Genomic DNA, 24,845 nt, shown 5'->3' with positions numbered 1-24,845 from the left:
AGGATATTCTTGACCGTTGTCCAGTGATCAACTCCTGGATTACTCTGGAACCTACCTGCCATACTTATGGCCAGGCTAACATCCGGTCTAGTGCACAGCATCGCATACATGATAGAACCTATGGCTGAAGCATAGGGGACGGAGCGCATATGCTCTCTATCTTCATCAGTTACTGGGCACTGAGTCTTACTCAATCTCGTACCTTGTAGAACTGGCAAGAACCCTTTCTTGGACTGTTCCATTTTGAACCTCTTGAAAACTTTATCAAGGTATGTGCTTTGTGAAAGTCCTATCAGGCATTTTGATCTATCCCTATAGATCTTAATGCCTAGAATGTAAGCAGCTTCTCCTAGGTCCTTCATAGAGAAACTTTTATTCAAGTAACCTTTTATGCTCTCCAAAAACTCCATGTTGTTTCCAATCAGTAATATGTCATCCACATATAATATTAGAAACGCCACAGAGCTCCCACTCACTTTCTTGTAAATACAAGATTCTCCAACCACTTGTATAAACCCAAATGCTTTGATCACCTCATCAAAGCGTTTGTTCCAACTCCGAGATGCTTGCACCAGTCCATAAATGGATCGCTGGAGCTTGCACACCTTGTTAGCATTCTTAGGATCGAAAAACCTTCGGGTTGTATCATATACAACTCTTCCTTAAGGAAACCGTTAAGGAACGCCGTTTTGACATCCATTTGCCAGATTTCATAATCGAAAAATGCAGCTATTGCTAACATGATTCTGACGGACTTAAGCATTGCTACGGGTGAGAAAGTCTCATCGTAGTCAACTCCTTGAACTTGTGAAAAACCCTTTGCCACAAGTCGAGCTTTATAAACGGTCACATTGCCGTCAGCGTCCGTCTTCCTCTTAAAGATCCATTTGTTCTGAATGGCCTTGCGGCCCTCAGGTAGTACCTCCAAAGTCCACACTTTGTTCTCATACATGGATCCTATCTCGAATTTCATGGCCTCTAGCCATTTGTTGGAATCTGGGCCCACCATTGCTTCTTCATAATTTGCAGGCTCATTGTTGTCTAACAACATGATTGATAAGACGGGATTACCGTACCACTCTGGAGCAGCACGTGGTCTCATCGACCTGCAAGGTTCGACAGAAACTTGAACTGGAGTTTCATGATCATCATCATTAACTTCCTCCTCAACCGGCGTCGCAATGACAGAGGTTTCCCCTTGCCCTGCGCCACCATCCAGAGGGATGAGAGGTTCGACAACCTCGTCAAGTTCTATCTTCCTCCCACTAAATTCTCTCGAGAGAAACTCCTTCTCGAGAAAAGCTCCATTTTTAGCAACAAACACTTTGCCCTCGGATTTGAGATAGAAGGTGTACCCAACTGTCTCTTTTGGGTAACCTATGAAGACGCACTTTTCCGCTTTGGGTTCCAGCTTTTCAGGCTGAAGCTTTTTGACATAAGCATCACATCCCCAAACTTTAAGAAACGACAACTTTGGCCTTTTGCCATACCACAGTTCGTATGGTGTCGTCTCAACGGATTTTGATGGTGCCCTATTTAAAGTGAATGCAGCTGTTTCTAATGCATAACCCCAAAATGATAACGGCAAATCAGTAAGAGACATCATAGATTGTACCATCTCTAATAGAGTACGATTACGATGTTCGGACACACCATTACGCTGTGGTGTTCCAGCCGGTGTTAACTGTGAAACAATTCCACATTGTCTTAAGTGAGTACCAAACTCGAAACTCACATATTCACCCCCACGATCACACCGTAGGAACTTGATCTTCTTGTTACGATGATTTTCCACTTCACTCTGAAATTGCTTGAACTTTTCAAATGTTTCAGACTTGTGCTTCATCAAGTAGACATAACCATATCTACTTAAATCGTCAGTAAAGGTGAGAAAATAACGATATCCGCCGCGTGCCTCCACGCTCATCGGACCACACACATCGGTATGTATGATTTCCAACAAGTCACTTGCACGCTCCATTGTTCCTAAGAACGGAGTCTTAGTCATCTTGCCCATGAGGCATGGTTCGCACGTGTCAAGTGAATCAAAGTCAAGTGACTCCAAAAGTCCATCAGCATGGAGTTTCTTCATGCGCTTTACACCAATATGACCTAAGCGGCAGTGCCACAAAAATATGGCGCTATCATTGTTAACTCTAACTCTTTTGGTCTCAATGTTATGTATATGCGTATCGCTGTCAAGATTCAATATGAACAATCCTCTCACATTCGGTGCATGACCATAAAAGATGTTACTCATAGAAATAGAACAACCATTATTCTCTGACTTAAAAGAGTAACCGTCTTGCAATAAACAAGATCCAGATAAAATGTTCATGCTCAACGCAGGCACTAAATAACAATGATTTAAGTTCATCACTAATCCTGACGGTAACTGAAGTGACACTGTGCCGACGGCGATTGCATCAACCTTGGAACCATTTCCTACGCGCATCGTCACTTCATCTTTCGCCAGCCTTCGTCTATTCCGCAGTTCCTGTTTCGAGTTGCAAATATGAGCAACAGAACCGGTATCGAATACCCAGGCACTACTACGAGAGCCGGTTAAGTAAACATCAATAACATGTATATCAAATATACCTGATTTTTCTTTGGCCGCCTTCTTATCTGCCAGATACTTGGGGCAATTGTGCTTCCAGTGACCCATACCCTTGCAATAGTAACACTCCGTTTCAGGCTTAGGTCCAGCTTTGGGTTTCTTCGTCGGATTGGCAACAGGTTTGCCGCTCTTCTTCGAATTGCCCTTCTTGCCTTTGTCGTTTCTCTTGAAACCAGTGGTCTTATTCACCATCAACACTTGATGTTCTTTACGGAGTTCAGACTCTGCGACTTTCAGCATCGCAAACAACTCGCCAGGAGACTTGTTCATCCCTTGCATGTTGTAGTTCAACACAAAGCCTTTATAGCTTGGCGGTAGTGATTGAAGGATTCTGTCAGTGATAGCTTCTTACGGGAGTTCAATCCCCAGCTTAGCTAGACGGTTTGAGTACCCAGACATTTTGAGCACATGTTCACTGACAGATGAGTTTTCCTCCATCTTGCAAGCATAGAATTTATCGGAGGTCTCATACCTCTCGATCCGGGCGTTCTTCTGAAAGATAAACTTCAAGTCCTGGAACATCTCAAATGCTCCATGACGCTCAAAGCGACGTTGAAGTCCTGGTTCTAAGCCATACAAGACTGCACATTGAACTATTGAGTAGTCCTCCTTACGTGCTAACCAAGCGTTCTTAACATCCTGATCAGCCGTAGCGGGTGGTTCATCTCCTAACGCAGCATTAAGGACATAATCCTTCTTCCCAGCTTGTAAAATTAGCTTAAGATTATGAGCCCAGTCTACAAAGTTGCTTCCATCATCTTTCAACTTAGCTTTCTCTAGGAACGTATTAAAATTCAGGATGACTGTCGCGTGAGCCATGATCTACAACACAAATATATTCAAAGTGGACTTAGACTATGTTCAAGATAATTAGAGTTTAACTTAATCAAATTATTCGCTAAACTCCCACTCAAAAAGTACATCTCTCTAGTCATTTGAGTGGTTCATGATCCACTTACACTAGCTCAAGTCCGATCATCACGTGAGTTGAGTATAATTTCAGTGGTAAGCATCCCTATGCTAATCATATCATCTATATGATTCATGATCGACCTTTTGGTCTCATGTGTTCTGAGGCCATGTCTGCACATGCCAGGCTCGTCAAGCTTAACCCGAGTGTTCCGCGTGCGCAAGTGTTTTGCACCCGTTGTATGTGAACGTTGAGTCTATCACACCCGATCATCACGTGGTGTCTCGAAACGACGAACTGTAGCAACGGTGCACAGTCGGGGAGAACACAATTTCGTCTTGAAATTTTAGTGAGAGATCACCTCATAATGCTACCGTCGTTCTAAGCAAAATAAGGTGCATAAAAGGATTAACATCACATGCAATTCATAAGTGACATGATATGGCCATCATCACGTGCTTCTTGATCTCCATCGCCAAAGCACCGGCACGATCTTCTTGTCACCGGCGCCACACCATGATCTCCATCAACGTGTTGCCATCGGGGTTGTCGTGCTACTCATGCTATTACTACTAAAGCTACATCCTAGCAAAATAGTAAACGCATCTGCAAGCACACACGTTAGTATAAAGACAACCCTATGGCTCCTGCCGGTTGCCGTACCATCGACGTGCAAGTCGATATTTCTATTACAACATGATCATCTCATACATCCAATATATCACATCACATCATTGGCCATATCACATCACAAGCATACCCTGCAAAAACAAGTTAGACGTCCTCTAATTTTGTTGTTGCATGTTTTACATGGTGACCATGGGTATCTAGTAGGATCGCATCTTACTTACGCAAACACCACAACGGAGATATATGAGTTGCTATTTAACCTCATCCAAGGACCTCCTCGGTCAAATCCGATTCAACTAAAGTTGGAGAAACCGACACTTGCCAGTCATCTTTGAGCAACGGGGTTACTCGTAACGATGAAACCAGTCTCTCGTAAGCGTACGAGTAATGTCGGTCCAAGCCGCTTCAATCCAACAATACCGCGGAATCAAGAAAAGACTAAGGAGGGCAGCAAAACGCACATCACCGCCCACAAAAACATTTGTGTTCTACTCGAGAAGACATCTACGCATGAACCTAGCTCATGATGCCACTGTTGGAGAACGTCGCATGGGAAACAAAAAAATTCCTACGCGCACGAAGACCTATCATGGTGATGTCCATCTACGAGAGGGGATGAGTGATCTACGTACCCTTGTAGATCGTACAGCAGAAGCGTTAGTGAACGCGGTTGATGTAGTGGAACGTCCTCACGTCCCTCGATCCGCCCCGCGAACAATCCCGCGATCAGTCCCACGATCTAGTACCGAACGGACGGCACCTCCGCGTTCAGCACACGTACAGCTCGACGATGATCTCAGCCTTCTTGATCCAGCAAGAGAGACGGAGAGGTAGAAGAGTTCTCCGGCAGCGTGACGGCGCTCCGGAGGTTGGTAATGACCTTGTCCCAGCAGGGCCCCGCCCGAGCTCCGCAGAAACGCGATCTAGAGGAAAAACCGTGGAGGTATTTGGTCGGGCTGCCGTGGAAAAGTCGTCTCAAATCAGCCCCAATACCTCCGTATATATAGGTGGGAGGGAGGGGACCTTGCCTTGGGGATCAAGGAGCCCCAAGGGGGTCGGCCGAGTCCAAGGGGGGAAGGCTCCCCCCCCCCAAACCGAGTTGGACTTGGTTTGGTGGGTGGGAGTCCTTCCCTTCCTTCCCACCTCCCTTTTTTTTCTTTCTCTTTGATTTTTCTTTGTATGGCGCATAGGGCCCTTTTGGGCTGTCTCACCAGCCCACTAAGGGCTGGTGCGCCACCCTTATGGCCTATGGGCTTCCCCGGGGTGGGTTGCCCCCCCCCCCCCCCCGTGAACTCCCGGAACCCATTCGTCATTCCCGGTAACTCTGAAAACCTTCCGGTAATCAAATGAGGTCATCCTATATATCAATCTTCGTTTCCGGACTATTCCGGAAACCCTCGTGACGTCCGTGATCTCATCCGGGACTCCGAACAACATTCGGTAACCAACCATATAACTCAAATACGCATAAAACAACGTCAAACCTTAAGTGTGCAGACCCTGCGGGTTCGAGAACTATGTAGACATGACCCGAGAGACTCCTCGGTCAATATCCAATAGCGGGACCTGGATGCCCATATTGGATCCTACATATTCTACGAAGATCTTATCATTTGAACCTCAGTGCCAAGGATTCATATAATCCCGTATGTCATTCCCTTTGTCCTTCGGTATGTTACTTGCCCGAGATTCGATCGTCAGTATCCGTATACCTATTTCAATCTCGTTTACCGGCAAGTCTCTTTACTCGTTCCGTAATACAAGATCCCGCAACTTACACTAAGTTACATTGCTTGCAAGGCTTGTGTGTGATGTTGTATTACCGAGTGGGCCCCGAGATACCTCTCTGTCACACGGAGTGACAAATCCCAGTCTTGATCCATACTAACTCAACTAACACCTTCGGAGATACCTGTAGAGCACCTTTATAGTCACCCAGTTACGTTGCGACGTTTGATACACACAAAGCATTCCTCCGGTGTCAGTGAGTTATATGATCTCATGGTCATAGGAATAAATACTTGACACGCAGAAAACAGTAGCAACAAAATGACACGATCAACATGCTACGTCTATTAGTTTGGGTCTAGTCCATCACGTGATTCTCCTAATGACGTGATCCAGTTATCAAGCAACAACACCTTGCTCATAATCCGAAGACACTGACTATCTTTGATCAACTGGCTAGCCAACTAGAGGCTTGCTAGGGACAGTGTTTTGTCTATGTATCCACACATGTAAATGAGTCTTCATTCAATACAATTATAGCATGGATAATAAACGATTATCTTGATACAGGAATTATAATAACAACTATATTTATTATTGCCTCTAGGGCATAATTCCAACAGATTCTACCCCAAATCCATATATAATACATGGGTACTTGCATGGAACAAGTAGGCACAAAGCTAGCTCGAAAAACAACATGGAAATCAACCAAAGCATATAAGGGCATTATCACATGTGATTCAAGCATACATGGCATCTCTATATCTACCTATGCACACACACAAGGTCCATACACCATCACATCAACATATGGGCAAGCATGAGGGGTTAGCCCTCATGCACAAGTGCATAGGTGCACCCATGCCCACACACACACATGCATGACCACATACACACATGCATATCCACGCACAAATACATACACTCCAAAACTACCACATGGCACTCACTCACATATACCTAGGTGTTCAAAAGAACACCCCATGGTTTACTAAGGCCACCATGCACACACTTACTCATGTGTGTGTGACACACACACACATGCACTACCACTACACACACAAGTGTATGCACAAGCACTTGCACACACACACATATACATATGTTGGTGCACACTTGCACAAACATGTGGGGCTACCCACACACATACACACATGCACACACTAGTGCACATGCTCACATGCACACACCCACACAAGCACTACTCACTACACCCACACATGCAAAAACTTGCCCACACACTCACATGCATACAAGCTAAAATAAAAGGAGTAAAACCTACTGGTTTGTGGTATAAACACCACAACTTGCTACCCAAGACAACGACTAGTGCAGCTAAACTATAAACAACAACAAAAATATAGGGGGTGCACTGGGTCGAACCCAGGACCTCTCTGATGCACCACCAGCACCACACCACTGGGCTATCTCAATCTCTTCGATAGAGAGGAGGAGGGAAACAGGTTATCCTGCCCTTGTAGAGCTACTGCGCCACGAAAACATAAATTAAAAAGGGGGCGCCTCTGGGACTCGAACCCACGACCAACAAGCGCCAAAACCACCTACTCACCACTCTGCTACGCTGCGGATCTTAGCAGAGAGGGGGAAATAACTCTTTTGAGTAACCCCCTCTGTCCCTTCTACAGATCGACGGTGGCTGGAACAGGGGATGGTCACCGGCGACACTACAGACTACAATCGATGCGGCGGCCACTAGCGTAGGAACGCGGAGACACACGGGAATCCATTCCTGAGCCTAGCTAAGCGAGAGGGCGGCTGCAACGGCGGTGCAACAGAGCTGCTTCTCCTGGCCATGGCAGAGCACGCGGCGGCGACAACTATGCTACAGCAAGCAGAGGCTCTACGACAAGGGGAAGGGAAGAAGGAGGAAGAGGTGATGCTCACCCCACGCGACGAGGAGGAGAAGAAGGCCTGACGAAAAGGAAGAAGAGGATATGCGGCGGCAACCCCCAGCTCCTTCCGCCCAAGACGACGACGGCGTGGAGGGCCCGACAAAGAAGGAGATCCACTCTCCTAGCGCCGGGAACGGGTTGGAGAAGGCCCCGACATCCTCGCGGACACCTCGGATGCCGCGGGGGAGGCTGCCGGCAACGAGGAGGACGGCGGGACCGATGGCGGCACTCATTGAATCCTATCTCTCTCTGAACTTTCTCTCAGGGAACCTACCTATAGAGGAGAGGGAGGAGGGAGAAGGAGGTGGCGGCGGCGGAGAGGAACCCTAAGAAAAGGGGCACGCACGCCGAGGGATTAAATAGCCCCTCGACGTCCGTGTACTCACGGCGTCGACCCTCTCTCTCGCGCACCCACCTCTGTCTGACGGGAGAAACAAGGGACGCCGTCAGGGAGAAGAAAGGAGAGGCGAGCGGGCTGCGCTGAGGAGAAAAAGAGGGAGTTAGGCCTGGGATGGGAGAGAGCCCATCGAGTGGCGCCAAAGGGTTTTTCTATTTAAAACAAATACACAACAAGAATAAAACCCCTAGGAAAATCTAGGTTTCTAAAAATAAAAAATAAAATGACCCTGGTCATAAGGGAATTATGACCCAATTAAATAAAACACCAAGATGATTTTTGGAGGAATGAAATATTTACAAAACAGAGTTAATTTAATCCGTTTTGTGAATAAAACCCCATTAAAGCAAAGTTTTAAAATACCCTAGTCACATCTCCACATCCACAAGAGAAGGCACTAAATAACCTACATTTTAAAATCAGGTTTGGAGCAAGTAAAACTTGAGCTCGAGAAAATAAAGAAGAAGGGGTTTCCTTTGAAATCTAGTTTGCAAACTAGCATAGTTGAAACCCAAGCTTTGCACACCACATCATCACACCACATGCACTCATCACACCACACATATGGAGCAACACAATAACAACACAAGGAAAGGCATGAATGCTGTGGAAGGTATGATACAAAGGGGAAGACATGAAAGTAAGCCACATGACCACATGAAATGATAACACCAAGCATGACATCATGGATCCAAACATGGCAAGGTTTCCAAATATGACAAGGTTACACTTGGGGCATTACAAGGGGGCAAGAGGAAGACGACTACCCAACGAGGGGTCATGCCCACGGGTCGTAGGAACACGCGTCGAACTGCTTCGCGGCCTATACCAACCGGGGTCCCGTCAAACAAGAACAGAACCCCCGAACAAGAGGCGGTGACAGAAAATACATCAGTTGTCCCTTCGGCGAAGGGGTACGCATATCAATCCTTATCCCTTACGGTAGTGACTGTCCTCTTAAATGTTCATGACCTCTAGCCGACAAATTCAGGAGACGTGTGCAACCCTCCCCGTCCGAGGACGGCGTCGAGGTATTGGGTAGTCAACAAAACCCAAGATCTTTGACCGACTAGGAGTCCCGAACACGGGCCCGCTCCCTGAAGGTTATGAAGGGTTGTCGATGACTAACTCCGAATTTGAAAGCGCGATGAATCATCAGCAATGGAAGGAGTCACTGCGTTACCCTGTGTCTTCCGAGCAAGAGTTAACCGCTCTCAACTCGGTTGATGCATACGTTGGAGCTGCATGAGCCAACCTTAAAGAAGTGGCAAGGCAGATGTGTGCCCATTTGCACGTGAGTCATCAATGTCTCTATATCCAAACAAAAGTTCGGACCCAGTAGCCCCCGAGCCTTAATTTGGGCGGGCCGACTGAATTAAGGGTCAACTAGACATCCTACCAATTTACAGTCTTTAAAGCACGAAAACGAATAATTATCCAAAGATTTCCAGCTAAGCCAAGGTATTCTACAAGCCAGCAGGGCCAAACTAGATGATGTGAAAAAATTCACCAGAGAAGCACATGGTAAGGGAATTTATTTGTGATATGCTAAATTTGAGTTGGATTTAATAACCAAGAATTTTGTTATAGCACGTGAATCAATAGGCTAAATGCAAAAGGATTTAGATGCATCTCGAGATTCTCAGCGGTAGACGAATCTCAGCTTGAAGCCGGTCATCGCGTATTGAAGCGATGCCGCGAGGAAAATAACAATCTCAAATAAGAGAATAAAGAACAAGCTCAGGAAATTGAAAGTTTGAAAGCTCAATTGATGCAAAACCGTGAAGAGAATCGGAAACTGAAGGGCGGCATATTCTGTAAGTAAAACTCCGATCTGTAAGGGATCATGGCTTGATTGCGCTGATCATGAAAAATGTGTGCCTCTTTTTGATTAGGTCTCCTAACTGGGCATCCTGAAGAGGAGGCCAGTTCTTTTGGGGGGGCTGCTGAAGGAACTATCTGTTGTGCATGCGCGGGCTCGAAAGGCTATGCGGAGTATGGTCTGAGCTTTATGGCCAAACCAAAACCCTCTGCAAGGGATGGCCGAGTTATTGAAAGGAGCCCGGTGCCGCTTCGAACTGTGCAAGACTTTGGCCTGTTGAGAAGGAACTCGAGAAGCGTGGGCTATGGTGAAGACCCGCTTTGCCCATCTAGATCCCGAGCACATGGCCCGGTTTGGGACACCAGGGTCGGACAGGAAAGAAATTCCTCTTCACCTGGTGTATGATCAAGGGATGCCTGTCACACACCTTTCGCAAGAGGACTGCACTTTAGATGCTATAATAGATCATATCAACCAACCTCCAAGCATGTGATCATATGTAATGTTATATTTGCGTGTTAAGGCACTTCCCCTCATGTTTTGAAAACTCTGTCTTTAACCGACCATCGACTTCTATCTCCCTGTTAACAACTGAGCAGTGCTTCATACTTTGTATCCTATGATATGAGGAATTAATTTCCGATAACCAGGCAATCCGGCCATGTGGTGCTAACAGACAAAGATTATACGGGGGGATTATGTTATATTACGGTGCAACGTAAGAAACATCTTCCGAAAAAAATAGTTCCCCGATGGGTTCCTTTTTCCACACTACTACATAGGTTGTAGTTGGAGTAACCATTTCTCCGTGTAGTACGGACAACTGTTATAGGTAAGACTAGTTGTTTTAGGTTTTATGCTTGAACAATTAAACGTTAGTTTTGTTCCGCATTTGTTCAAGCCTAAACTGTAATTATTTTAAAGCGCCTATTCACCCCCCCCCTCTAGGCGACATCCACGTCCTTTCAGTTTTCAATCCCCTTGTACTCGTTAATTGGAAGGATCAAAGTTGATAGTGGTTGGTAGATAAATTACAAAGTAAATTAAAAGGAAATAAATTGCAGCAAGTAAATGGAGCTTTGGTAAAGTTGTGCAATAGACCCGAGGGCCATATTTTTCACTAGAGGCATATCTCTCAAGAACATGGCATAATATGGGTAAACGAATTATTGTTGGGCAATCGATAGAAAAGCGCATAGTTATGATGTTGGCATGATCATGTACATAGACATTACGTTTGTGACAAGTAGGCTGACTCCTGCCTGCATCTACTACTATTACTCCACCAATTCACTGCTATCCAGCATGCATCTACAATATTAAGTTCATGACAAACAGAGTAACGCTTTAAGCAATATGACATAATGTAGACAAAGTATGACATACAATATGCTCATACCCTGGCATTTTATTCATAGCAGAAACGATACAAATACATGCCTTGCTACCTTTTCTATCACTAGGTGAGGACACCGCAAGATTGAACCTACTACTATGCACCACTCCCTTTGATGATCTACTCATCTACTTGGCCAAAGAAGACTCACATATCGAAAAGCATACATAGCTATAACAATCATACATAATAAAGTCATGATAAATTTAAGAGAAGACTCAATTACTTTCAATGAATAATCTGATCATAAACCCACAATTCATCGGATCCCAAAAAATACACCGCAAAATAGGATTACATCGGATTGATCTCCGAAGAAAACATGGTATTGAAGATCATAGAGAGAGGGGGAGGGAGAGAGAAAGAGAGATATAATCACTATGGACCCATAGGTCTATGATAAACTACTCACACATCATCATGGAGGTAGTAAAGTTGATGAAGATGGCTTCTATTATCGATCCCCCCTCCGGCATAGTATAATTGCCTTAACTCAAAAGATATAAGCAAAGCATAAAGAGCATTCTAATAAATTATGATGTGTGTTTGTTTATCAAAAGATGTGTCTAACAAGTAATGATTGCGGAAAACTAAAAATAAAACAAACTATAATACACGATGCTCCAAGCAAAAATCATATCATGTGGTGAATAAACATATAGCTCCAAGTAACATACCAATGGATAGTAGACGAAACATGGGATGCCATCCGGGGCATCCCCAAGATTAGACGCTTGGGTATTCCTTAAATAGTACTTTGGGGTGCCTTGGAAATCCCCAAGCTTAGGTTCTTGCCTCTCCTTATTCCTTCATCCATCGTGATCTCGCCCAAAACTAGCAAACTTCAACACACAAAACACAACAGAAACCTCATGAGATCCGTTAGTATAATCAGCAAACCATAAACTTAGGTATTGGTGTAAACCAATTCATATTTATTCTTGCATAATACATATTGTATTCTAACTTTCCATGATTTATAACTCCCCATACAATCCATAGAATCATTAAAACAAGCGCACTATGTATGTAAAAACAGAATTTGTCTAAGACAAACCAATTTGTAATGATTTGTACTAAAATCATACTTCTGTAACTCAAAAATTCTGAAAAATTAGGAAGACCTATGAATTTTTTCATAAAACTATGGTGTAAATGATTCAGATCAAAATCATGGTCCGGTAAAATTAGAGAAATTATATGTTGAGCATAAAAGTTTCTGTTTTTGCACCGCATCAATTCTACTATCATCCAAAACATCCCAAATGCTTTACTTCGCACAAACACTAATTAAAAATAAAAATAATTATTACAGAAGCAATGATTATGTCATCACACAAAAACGAAAGTAAAAGTAAAAAATAACTATTGGGTTGTCTCGCAACAAGCTCTTTCTGTATAGTCATCAAGATAGGCTTGAGATTTTAATGATGCTCACATAAAAGATAAAAATTGAAGCGTGAAGAGAGCATGATGTAGTATGGAACAAACTCATTTAACTCTCACATACTTCATATGCACATGCATCTTATAGGAAAACAAATTATCAAGACATGCAATATCTAGCGTATGCATATAGGAAGAATGAAACATTAATAATTTCGACACAAGAGAGGTAATTTAGTGACATCAAGATTCGTATAACCGTACTTGCCTCTCTCAAAATAATTACATGTAGGATCATATTGGAATTCAACAATATAACTATCAGATAAAATATTCTCTCCATGATCCACTTGCACGAAAGTTTTACGATCTTCCAAGATGGTGGGATTAACATCAACTAAAGTCATGACCTCTCCAAATCCACTTTTACCAAAAATATATATAAGATTGATCATTCTCTATATACATGGGATTACTTTTACCTAAAGTTGACACTCTTCCAAACCCACTTTCGATACCATTGCAAGTTTCATTATCAATAGCAGATTCATTATGAGGATCAAATAAAAATTCAAGATCTCATGAAGCATCATAATTATCACCCCAATCATGATCATTGCAATAAGTAGTGGACCTAACAAAATCATCATCCCAAAGCTTGTAGTTTTGCTTATCATTAACACAATTGAAATTAATAGAATTTATACTAACATCATTGCAATCATGCTTTTCATTCAAGGAGCTATCATGAATCACTGTATAAATTCATTTTAACACTTCATCACAATTTTTCAGATTCACGATTTCCAAGCAAAACCTCATAACGATAATGAAGTGAACTCATCTCACTAGCAATTGATTCAACATAATCAAGTCTTTCAATAAGATTAGCAAGTGGATGAGGATCCATATCAATATTTTTTTTGCAAGCGAAGATGCAAGAAAATAGAAGGCACATGGAAACACAAACAAAAATAGTAACACAAATGTTTTTGGTATTTTTGATTTTTTATATAACTGAAAATAAAGGCAAGTAAATGCTAATGTGTATGAAGGAACCTGAGGTTCATTGATGATTCCCCCCGGCAATGGCGCAAGAAATCCTTCTACTAGTTTGTAGATGCATTGTGTTTTTTCATGAAGGGCGAGGGATTGATGTAGTAGAGTAGCAAAAAAGTATTTCCCTCAGTGAGAACCAAGGTTTATCAAACCACTAGGAGAAGCACGCAATTAATCGTACACATTACCTACACGAACAAGAGCAAATACTTGCACCCAACGTGGGCAGAGGGTTGTCAATCCCCTTGTACTTGTTAATTGCAAGGATCAAGTCTGATAGTGGTTGGTAGATAAACTGCAAAGTAAATTAAAAGGAAATAAATTACAGCAAGTAAATGGAGCTTCGGTAAACTTGTGGAATAAATCCCGGGACAATAGTTTTCACTAGAGGCATCTCTCTCAAGAACATAGCATGGGATGGATAAACAAATTAGTGTTGAGAAATTGAGAGAAAAGTGCATAGTTATGATGTTATTCATGGCATTGATCCCGTGCATAGGCATTACGGCTGTGACAATTAGACCGACTCTTGCGTGCATCTATTACTATTTCTCCACCAATCGCCCACTATCTAGCATGCACCTATGGTATTAAGACGGAGTAATACTTTTAGTAAGATGATAAAATATAGACAAAGTATGACAAGTAATATGTTCAGACTGTGCCGTTTTATCCTTAGCAACAATATAAATACATGCCTCGCTACCCTTTCTGCCATTGGGTGAGGATACCTCAAGATTGAGCCTACTACTATGCATCACTCCTTCTGATGATCTACTCATCTACTTGGTCAAAGAAGACTGATAGATCGGAAAGCATACATAACTATAACAATCATACATAATAAAGTCATGATAAATTCAGAAAAGACTCAATTACTTTCAACGAATAATCTGATCATAAATTCACAATTCATCGGATCCCAACAAACACATCACAAAAGAGGATTACATCGGATTGACCTCCAAAGAGAACATGGTATTGAAGATCATAGAGAAAGAGCCCTCTAGCTAATCACTATTGATACATATGTCTATGGTGAACTACTCACACATCATCATGGATGCGGCAATGTTGATGAATATAGCCTCCGTGATCGATTCCCCCTTCATCAGAGTACCAGCGGAGGCCTCAAGATGTGATCGTGGCGGAACAAAGAATCACGACGGTGGAAAAAATGTTTCAGGGCTCCTTTTTGGGTTTCCAGAATACTCGTATATGTGAATTTATAGGACAAAGAGGCGGTGCAGGAGAGCCACGAGGGCCCACAAGCTCACACAGCGCCACCCTGGGGGTGCGCCACCTGAGCTGTGGCCCTCTCGTGCAACGTCTGGTATCCTCCTGATGCTCCACGAGTCCGTTTTGGTCCAGAATAAATCATCGTAAAGTTTTGTTTCGTTTGGTATTGATTTCCTATGAAACAAAAAATAGGCAAAAACAACAACTCGCACTAGACATAGGGTTAATAGGTTAGTTTCCAAAAATCATATTAAATGACCTCTAAAGTATATAAGATTGATAAAATAGTAGCATGAAACGCATCTGCAGGAGAAAACGCATCTGTAACGCCCGACGACCCGATACAGGACCGTGTTGGATGACTTTGGCGGTCCGGACGGATGCGGGCGGTTGTCCGCCTTGGAGATGCACATATCTATGTTGAAAGTGTGTCGAAATTATGTGCAAGGTAGATTACATTTGGACTTGGTGGCGGTAGACACGTGATGTAACATAAGCAAACATAATAGTAGAGGCACGCAGGGCGAGCCAGCAGCGTGTGCCGGCGCCCGGGTGGTTGGGTGTTGTATTGTTGCGACATCATTGGAGGAGCGTCCATAGTCGGGCTTGGGGGATATAACCGATGTTCGATGAAACTCGTTAACAAATTTTGATGGCGTGTTTGCTTGTTCCTCGATGAAAGCCCCGTGAATTATTCTAACAATATGTATTTCTAATGGAGTGCTTATGGAACGGGAACATGATCATTCGAATGGGGTTGGTAGTTGACGTACTTTTAAAACTTATAAACGCTCCATCATTGACGAGGCGGGTTGTGGAAATTATTACGCAGAAACACATGCTCTAGTACCAAATCATTTCATGAAGCGCCATCTGATTGAGAAACAACAAGCTATTATTATTATTAATTATTAATATTAATAATAGGATTTGGCGAACATGGCCAGCTCCGCACCTGTCTGAGGAATCTGAAGCTTGGCAATTCCTTTGGCACCCTTCTTTTAGTTTCATGAACTCGTGCCTGACAAGGAGCTACTTTGCCCCTAAAAAAGACGACACCGGCGGCGCAACTTGCCGACCATTGTTCCTCGTCATGATCACAAGGATCACGTTCTCAAAATCCATGGCAGGTCCCATTGCACTTTTCATCCTTGGCCATGGGTCGGGCCGGGGTGTTGTGCACTACCTAGATGCAAAGCCGGCAGCCAGCGTGATCATGATAGTGCAGGCCCGAACAACCAGATTAAGTATGCCCATTTACTGGGGCGTCAGGCGGTCCCGTCCCAATCGGCAGTGCATGAATTCTCGGTGTTGGTCCCTCCCCTCCCATGCATTCAACCTGGTTGGGTAACCACTTGAACGAATTCGTGATGATTCATCACCAATCCTACGTTCTACGCCTCCGATGCGTACTGCGCTAGTAGTTGTAGTTGCCGGCATTTTTGGGTCGCGGAATAAGAGCAACTCTAACAGATCCGATAAAGCAGTGTCTCGAAAACTCGTTTAGAGGTGACTTGTAAAAAAAAGGACCGTACCACGAACCCTTCCACGAAAGAGGTCTTTTAAACTCGTCCCTCGAATTTTTTTACGGAACGAGCTTAAAAGTATCGGTTTCATATTGAAGCCCAAGTACTGCAAAAAAATTAGAGCTTTGTAAATTCTTGATTTTCAACAACATAAACCAAATACAATCATAATATGAATTAAACATATGAATATAAATGATCCGAAAGACAATTAACAATACAACAATTGTCTTCATTACAACAAATGTCCAAATTCAAATAGTTATTATAACAACAAATGTTCAAATCTCACACAAATACAACAAATTGTTCAAATTAAAATGAAAGTATATCTCCCATAGTATTGCCACTGATGCACAAGATCATCACGGAGCTGGTAGTGTGAAGCATTGTTCTCAGTCGTCGGTCGAAGGGAAGCCGGCCGCCCCTTTCTTCTCCCCCTCCGGCCAAAGCAAAGTGGACGAAACCACTTCCTCTCACACGCATGGCTGTCACTCGAGCAATTCCGAAGCTCACCGGCATCGGAACCAACCACATTCGTCGCCTACAAGGCCGCGCCCCAAGCTCCGCGGTGGATACATGGCACATGCGACGACCACTAGCCCGCGGAGACAAATGGGCACACCCGACTTTCAAATTTGTTGGAATAAGTGTGGTGTGGGCAACACAAATTGGCAGGAAGATGCGGCGATGACCATGGCGACAAGTGAGGCGGGAACGAAAGTGGGCAAAAATGGCCTTCACGCCAAGGATGGAGGACACGGTAAAAAATGGATCGGCTTCCATATATATGACGTAAACATCCCGCACTATGCAGGATCCCGCAAAAAAATGAGACAAACGATTTTGCAGGATTTGTTCATATCCCAAAAAATGCACTCGTCTGCTAAATCGATAGTTAATTTACCGAATGGTTGAGAGTGTGGTCTTCCATGTAGATGCCAACATATGTTAGAGCATCTATAGCCGGACCCTTCATATCCGTCTTAAGCGTCCGAACAGGTCGTCCGGTCGCTGGCCGGTTACAAAAATGTGACCCAACCAGACCCCTCAAACGAGCCTCAAACGCACGGGCTGATCGGGACACCTCATATACAACCCAAATATGGGACGGATGTGGGGGAGCCCGGGCTTGCCCGCGGCCTGCACTGGCCTGCATTGACCCCATATATATTTGTCCCCATCCGCTCGTCGGACCAAACCCTAGCCACTTCACTTCACTTTCCTCAACTCCCATCCGCCACCCAAACTCACCTATGAACGGCCTTCTCCGACATGACGGGCAGTGGATCCGAGTCCTTCACCTCCAGATCCTTCACCTCCAGATCCGTCGACCACGAGCTCATCCCACGCGGTCCTAGGGAGTAGATTGATGTCCGGCTTGCGCTCCGCCGCTCCAAGAAGGCCGCAACCCTTCGGCAACACTCCGACTCGCAACGTCGAGAATCCATTGCGTTAGCACAACCGGTGCTTGGATCCGGCATCGCTGCCTCACCGAAGGCGACGCGGTCCGTCTGGCGTTCGAGCGTCGTAGCGGACACGCAACCCCTTCGTTGACCCGCCAACGACGCACCTTGGGTGTCCTCGAACGCTAACATGACGCGACGTGCCCGCCATGCGAGGTAGCGGACGCGGGAGGCGGCGGAGGCCCTCGCCGCCATGGGCGTTGGAAGGCCAGAGTCAAACTCGCCGGCGTCCCGTATAGCACGTGTTTCGTGCACTTGATATTCGAATCGACGTCTTTTGAAACAGAAGGGTAGATTGCTCGATTCAAAATGTGAAGAAATGGGGCAGAAGATGCACATGGTACCCTGCCGCAAATGCCAGCTGCAAAGCCTGGCGTTTGAAGGCTATCCGAATGCATCTCGGGTTGGTCGGAATAAATTGGGGTCGAGAGACACAGTAACGTCGACCTGTGAAAGGCCTGGAACATGGAGGAACAGCGCTAACCTGACATGCCCAGGAAGGAGCCCGGCAGCGATCTGCGGCACACGTTTCGGCGGAGGGCACCAACAAACACACAAGGTAAACGAGCGGTGGGCGGTGGCATCACACCCACTCCATTGGCTCCGCGCCACCGCTCACAAGCACAAACAGGCATTGAAACACCGCTCGGGTGGCGGTGGCGGTGGCCTTAACCCGAGGGCTCGTGTGGTAAGTAAAATGTAGCCATGGCCTTTTCCGAACTGCAAGTACCACTGCTACTCAGGCAATGAGTGTGATCTATACACGCCAATCAACCTTCAAACCCAGTCACAACAAGCAGCCAAAACAAATAAGTGAAGTCCAGACAACTTAAACGATTAACGAGTGTATGAACTATGAAGTACAATTATGGAAGATACTAATGTATTTTCTTGTAAAATGTGAGCAGGCAGCCTGGATTGCAATGTTTTGTAAACAAAACAACCAAAATGGAAAACCAATTCGAACTGCTCTGCCGTGCAGATCTTCAGTCGAATCGCGGATGAGGCCAGATGCTGGGTTGTGCCAACTTGAAAGATTATACAAGCAGCCATGAATGTGGTTATAGCCGGCTGTATAGACCGATTGCCGGCGATGGTTTCCCTTTTTCATTTGGTTATACCCTAGCTTTGTAACTTCGGCTCCACTGCTTCTTCTTCATTAATGAAATATAGCTCCACGGTGTCTTTTGTTAAAAATAATGGGGCACCAAATCATAATCATGCTACAGACGACCCATAAATTAACAAAAGGATGTATCATTATCTGCCTGATGGAAATAAGTTTCCATTCGCCCCTCTTAAAGCTCAAGCTGCATTTCCCTGCAAGTAGAGGACAAAATAAACGCTCAGATGGTGGATTAAAACGTGTAAACTTCTGAAACAAGAAAAACAAAGAGGACCAAAATACCTTGGGTTTAGACTTGTTGGGTTTGGAGTCAGCAGCTTGTTTGCTATCAAGAGGACGCTTGAAAGGAAGGAAATCTATCCCACCCATGAACGGCTGCAGTGCCTTTGGCACTTCAACGCCATCCTTCCTCTGGTAGTTCTCCAGAATACAGCAAAGGGTCCTCTCAGTTGCAGTCAGCGTAGAATTCAACATATGAACAAACTGCTTGGACTGCTCGTCATTCTGCAATTTGAACATACATCAGCAGTGATAAATGATCAGACATTTTGATCCACACTAGGTAGAAGTACAGCAGAGTGCTGTTATCTACCAGTGTCCATTAGAAACAAAACCCTACCTTTTTCTGGCCATAGCCTATTCCAAGTCTCCTTGCCTGATAATCTGTGCAATTTGAACAGGATACTAATTCTCTGAATGTTTTTGAAGCAGGGAACCATGCTTCCAAATCATACTTCTTAGCTGCAGCATCATTAAGTGCACCAGAGACAATGGAAACTAGTTGATATGGTAGGCCAATCTGCAAGGTGGACAACACAGAAATGTTTAGACATGTCAGAAACACAGACATGGTGTTTGAGGTTCACAAAGCTTCAGATACCTACCTCCTTGTAAAAATCTTCTGCATTTTTTATCATTTCCTCATGCATTTCCCAGGATTCATTGTCATTTGGGCTTGTGGCACAGAACTGTTCGATCTTTTCAAACTGGTGGACTCTGAAGATGCCAGCTGTATCCCTCCCGTGTGAACCAGCTTCTTTCCGGAAGCACGTGGAGAACCCAGCATATCTAAAAGGGCAAAGATTGTTATCAAATAACAAATGCATACTGACTGAAGAAAAGCTACCTAAAGTTAGGCATTACCCACCTAATTGGCAAATCAGCAGGATATATTCGATCACCCAGATGATAAGCACATAGTGGTTGCTCGGATGTAGCTATGAGATACTTATCGTCTCCATCACCTGTTACCTGCCAAATGCAACCAACGGTCATGGACATTTTATTACATGCGTTGGGTCAAATGATACTATTTTGAAACATCATTAGTTCAAATCAACAATGATCATGAGGAACCAGTGTACTAACAGAATTAAACAAGCAATAGTTCTCCAAACATCCCCCAGAACTATACATGTTAAGACTAGACAGATAGCTAGAAGTGGACTTGAAAGGATACTTGTCTGAGAACCACTGCCGGTCTGTTTACCGTAATGTTTAATGAAACTGGGCGATGCTTACTGAAGCTGTGAACACACAGTGACAAACTGACAACAAGAGAATATGTTGGCATACCCCGAGAAAGCATTGGAAAACATGGCCTAGTTTTTCAATACACAAGCAAATGAAAGCACGGTTGCTCAATAACACCATAATATGCAAGAAGGGAAACCTCTTTGAACTTACTTTGTAGAGCTCCTCGTCAAATTGGGCCAACTGGGCACATTTTGCCATGATTTCCTTTCTCATGAAAAAAGGAGTTTGCATTGGTGTGAAGCCTCGTATTCTCAGGAATGTTAGGCCAAAATTTATCAATGCCTGGTTCAGGAGGACACCATTGCCCTTCAAAAAGAAACCTCTTCCACCAGCTACATCGGCACCTGCAAAAAAATGAGTGGGCAACAAAGTATGTGGGATACCTTAAAATTTAATAGAGCAACATAACAATGGGTTTCACATACTGAGTAACCCCAGAGAACTTGTGTTATAATGAGAAAAAAGGGGCTTCCTAAGTTTAAAAGAAGAACAAACTTTTTATAAGCTTGAAGGTGGTGCAGGTACTGCAGGTAGTTGCAAACATAAGACAATTGTTACTATTGTGCTACTATATTTGATGGTCTGAGGTTCCATGACATTGTACAGAGCAATACAAATACAATCTATCAATCACATCCCATATATGTATCAAGAACAGCAATTGATAATGGTTCGTGCGATGCCCCATACTAGATAAAACAACAGAATCAACAGTGCTAATTGAAACCAGAAATTTCAGCTGCTGATACAGCAGTGCTAGTTGATGCCAGAACCTTCAGTTGCTGATACAGCAGTGCTAGTTGAAACCAGAAATTTCAATCAAATACACAGAATACTATCGCAAGTGTTTCACAAGACATTTTGCCAAATCAGCCATAAAGCAAAGCATGCCCCAGAATTGTGCGCATACAGTCATACAAATTGTAGTCATGCTGATTATTAAAAATTCTTTAAAGCCAAAACCTTTGTCGGTAGGTTTTGCCAGTTGCTGTTCTCCCAAAGTTTGGGACAAAAGTTATTGTGTTATGTCTTACAGAGGGGCAGAACAAAATCACAGACAGCCATTCTAGAATGACAACTAGCCCAACAAGAGAAGCAATTTAGTATGTCAGAAGGTAAAGGAATATGCATTTGAACTTTCAACTAAACTTGAACCAAGCTAATCCAAGCACAATGAGAAAGCATTCAACCAACAAAGGATGGTTGTTTTTTAGCACATACCCTTGTCCAAAGATGCAATGTCAAGCATTATGCAAAGATCCACATGATTCTTCAAGTTCTCCTCCAGTCTCCTCTCTCCCCATGTACGGACAATAGCATTGTTTGCCTGAGAGAAGGAAATATTAAACCGCTTGAGATGCAGATACCTTTTTATCAGTTCTGTGAAGCAAAGCTCGCCAGGATGTTTCATATTACTAGAATAGGCACATCCAGTTGCTCACAGCAGATTTAAACCCAACTCAACGTAATGCAGTGATCTTCCTTGTATATTACTCCCTCCGTTCACAAATATAAAATGCTTTGGATGGCAAAGTATCCAGTGAAAGTTGGAGTGCAAATCTGAAAACTTCCGTCATGGCTCCTTGGATCAGTAGCGGACGACAGAGATCAAAGGTGGGAGTAGTAAACAGCCACTGAACTCAACTTTTCACAAAACCTTCCGTAACTTCCTCTCATTCTACCCCGTTCGTATCCTACTAACCCGAACCAAATCCCGCACGCCGTCTCGTCTGACCCATGCGACGGCAAGGCGTGGCCCCTGTTGCCATGGCGCAGCCCCGATGCAACGGCGAGCAGGCGGCCTTGGCGCTGCCCATGGACAGTGTCGCCGCCGCGGGTGTTACCTCCTAAGCAGTCCCAGTCCCCTGCCTCATGGTCGCCATCATCGGTGAGGCTGCCTGGGCTGACGCCACAGGCACCCTCGTGGCCTCGTCTGCCCCACGGGTGGCGGCCCTCAACTCGACTGCTCGGGGCTGCCGTCCCCGCTGAGAGGAGCTTCTGGGAGCTTCACTGAAATCCAGTTTTCACTAGATACTTCGCCATTTTAATATGGACAACATACAAAGTGAAATGGGTGAACAAACACACTAAAAGTGTCTATACATCCGATTCACAAAAAAATTAGAACATCTTATATTTGTGTAGAGAGGGGGTACACTATAGTGCCCTAAATTGCAATATGGGTACCAACAGAGGAAACTGGTGAACCAGGTCAAACTAGAGCTAGTAGTCGCAAACAATTCCTAAGAAGGACTCGCATCTTTCACAATGTAATCAAACCAATGTTCTCTTAGTTATCTGGAACCACGAAAATGTATGGTTTGCACTTTCAACGCACCTCGTCGCCGCTGATGGGCACAGAATCATGCACGAGGTTGCCAATGGTGACGAGCTTGGCATCGAGGGTGGTCTTGGCCTCCTCCACCTCCGTCTCCTTGGCGGCCAGCCTCCTCTTAATCTCCTCTGTGCTCTGTATCAGCTCCGTCGCATCCTGCTTTTTCTGAAAAAAAGACATGCAAATCCTGAGCCAGCCCGAAGCGAAAAACGGGACCAAAACCAAAGCAAATCGACGCGAAACGTACGGCCTTGAGCTTGCCGATCTCCTTGCTGGTCTTGTTGAGCTCCTGCCGGATCTTGTCGAGCTCGAACTGCCCTGCAGAGGCAACACATCCTGGGGGTTAAGCCCGCGGATCCGCAAGGTTCTGGGAGGGTTCGGGGAGCGGAGGAGGTCTTACTCTGGCGCCACGCCTCGTCGAGGACGATGACCTCGTCGACGAGCGCAACGGCGTTTTCTAATGTTTCGGGCTTGGGGGCGTCCGCGAAGCGTCTGCGCTGCGATTCGCGGACAAGCTCAGGGTCGCCGCCTTTCTCCTTGCGGAAGAGGTTGATGTCGAGCATCTTCTCGCGCGACGGCGGCTACGCGTGGGACGGCGGCGGCGGCGGCGGCGGCGGCGGAGTGGAAGGGATTTTCTTCTCTATGTTATTCTTTGACACGGGGAGCAAGGGTTTTGACGCAAAGATGGCGGGGGGCCTAGTTAGCCCAAAGATTCTACTCCCTCCTTTTCGGTTCAAGGGCTTATCTTAAATCAGATTTCCATTATATTACCAGGTTCATTTTAAGTTTAGTTGAGTTAAAGTGCTTTGAGTCCTACACCATATTCAATTTATAAAGACCAGAGAAAAGAAATTAATGGTTATTCATGCATCTTTTCCTATATCCACCATACATGTTCAATAAATAAAGGATGCTACATTTACTGTCTCATAAATTGAATATGTGAAATATATTTTATTGACTAATTAAAACTAGTGTCATGCACTCAAAATTCACCTTGATTTATGAGGTTTCAGATTTAAGACTTATAAACCAAAAAGGATGGGGCTATTAATTAAAGGAGGCAAATCAGCTAGTGCCATTACAACAATGTTGCTCAAACCCGAGCCAAACCAAACTGCAGTACGAGGAGTACTTCGACCATATGCAGCAACCTCACGACTAACTTTATTTTGCGACTATATCATCTACTTTTTCCGTCCAAAATTACTTGTCGCATAAATAGATAAAAATAAATATATCTAAAACTAAAATACATCTAGATACATCCGTTTTTATAACAAGTATTTTCGAAGAAGGAAGTAATAAAAAGCATCTATGTAGTATTTTATCACAAGTTTTGATAACCTTTTAGAAGACTCCACCAAGAAAATTAATGTCGTTATCTCCTAGGTCTTTTCACGACAACTTCTATTTCGATTTCGTTTCTCGTTTCTCAAATACATCAGTCATTTTTTTCCGGATTATATAACTTCCTTAATTTATATTTTTTAATTCACTAAATTTAAGAACTTGTGAACTTTTTCCAAATCATTGAAAACAAAATTAAAACAACAAACTTTCTTTCAAATTTATCAACTTTGTTTTAAGTTCAATAACTTTTTTTCAAAATTGATGAACTTTTACCAAATTGCTGGACTCTATTACGAAATGCATGCAAGTTTTATCAAATTTTTGATTTTTTTTTATGTTTTTCTAAAATAACCTCTTCAATTTTGAAATATATTTTTAAATCCATGATTTTTTTTATATA

The 24,845-nt window shown here is 44.0% G+C and overlaps 1 protein-coding gene across 2 annotated transcripts; it reads right to left on the bottom strand.

Moving 5' to 3' along the window:
* Positions 1 to 18,905: 18,905 nt before the first annotated feature.
* Positions 18,906 to 23,762, bottom strand: LOC123449419 (serine--tRNA ligase-like). 2 transcript variants are annotated; one of them, XM_045126641.1, is made up of 11 exons: positions 23,493 to 23,762; positions 23,340 to 23,410; positions 23,096 to 23,257; positions 21,979 to 22,084; positions 20,908 to 21,101; positions 20,369 to 20,472; positions 20,106 to 20,289; positions 19,841 to 20,020; positions 19,504 to 19,725; positions 19,360 to 19,415; positions 18,906 to 19,279 (listed from the first exon to the last, which is right to left on the bottom strand). In XM_045126641.1, the coding sequence occupies exons 1-10, from the start codon at positions 23,653 to 23,655 to the stop codon at positions 19,401 to 19,403; spliced, it is 1,401 nt and encodes a 466-aa protein (XP_044982576.1). In that variant the 5' UTR covers positions 23,656 to 23,762; the 3' UTR covers positions 18,906 to 19,279; positions 19,360 to 19,400. The 2 variants fall into 2 exon arrangements, with proteins under 2 accessions (XP_044982576.1, XP_044982575.1); XM_045126640.1 differs by having other exon boundaries at positions 18,906 to 19,415.
* Between the last annotated feature and the right edge of the window lie 1,083 nt (positions 23,763 to 24,845).

Source organism: Hordeum vulgare, chromosome 4H (assembly GCF_904849725.1).
Source record: "Hordeum vulgare subsp. vulgare chromosome 4H, MorexV3_pseudomolecules_assembly, whole genome shotgun sequence".
NCBI lineage: Eukaryota > Viridiplantae > Streptophyta > Magnoliopsida > Poales > Poaceae > Hordeum > Hordeum vulgare.
The sequence above is the reverse complement of the archived record's forward strand: the minus strand, read 5'-3'. Positions and strand labels throughout refer to the sequence as shown.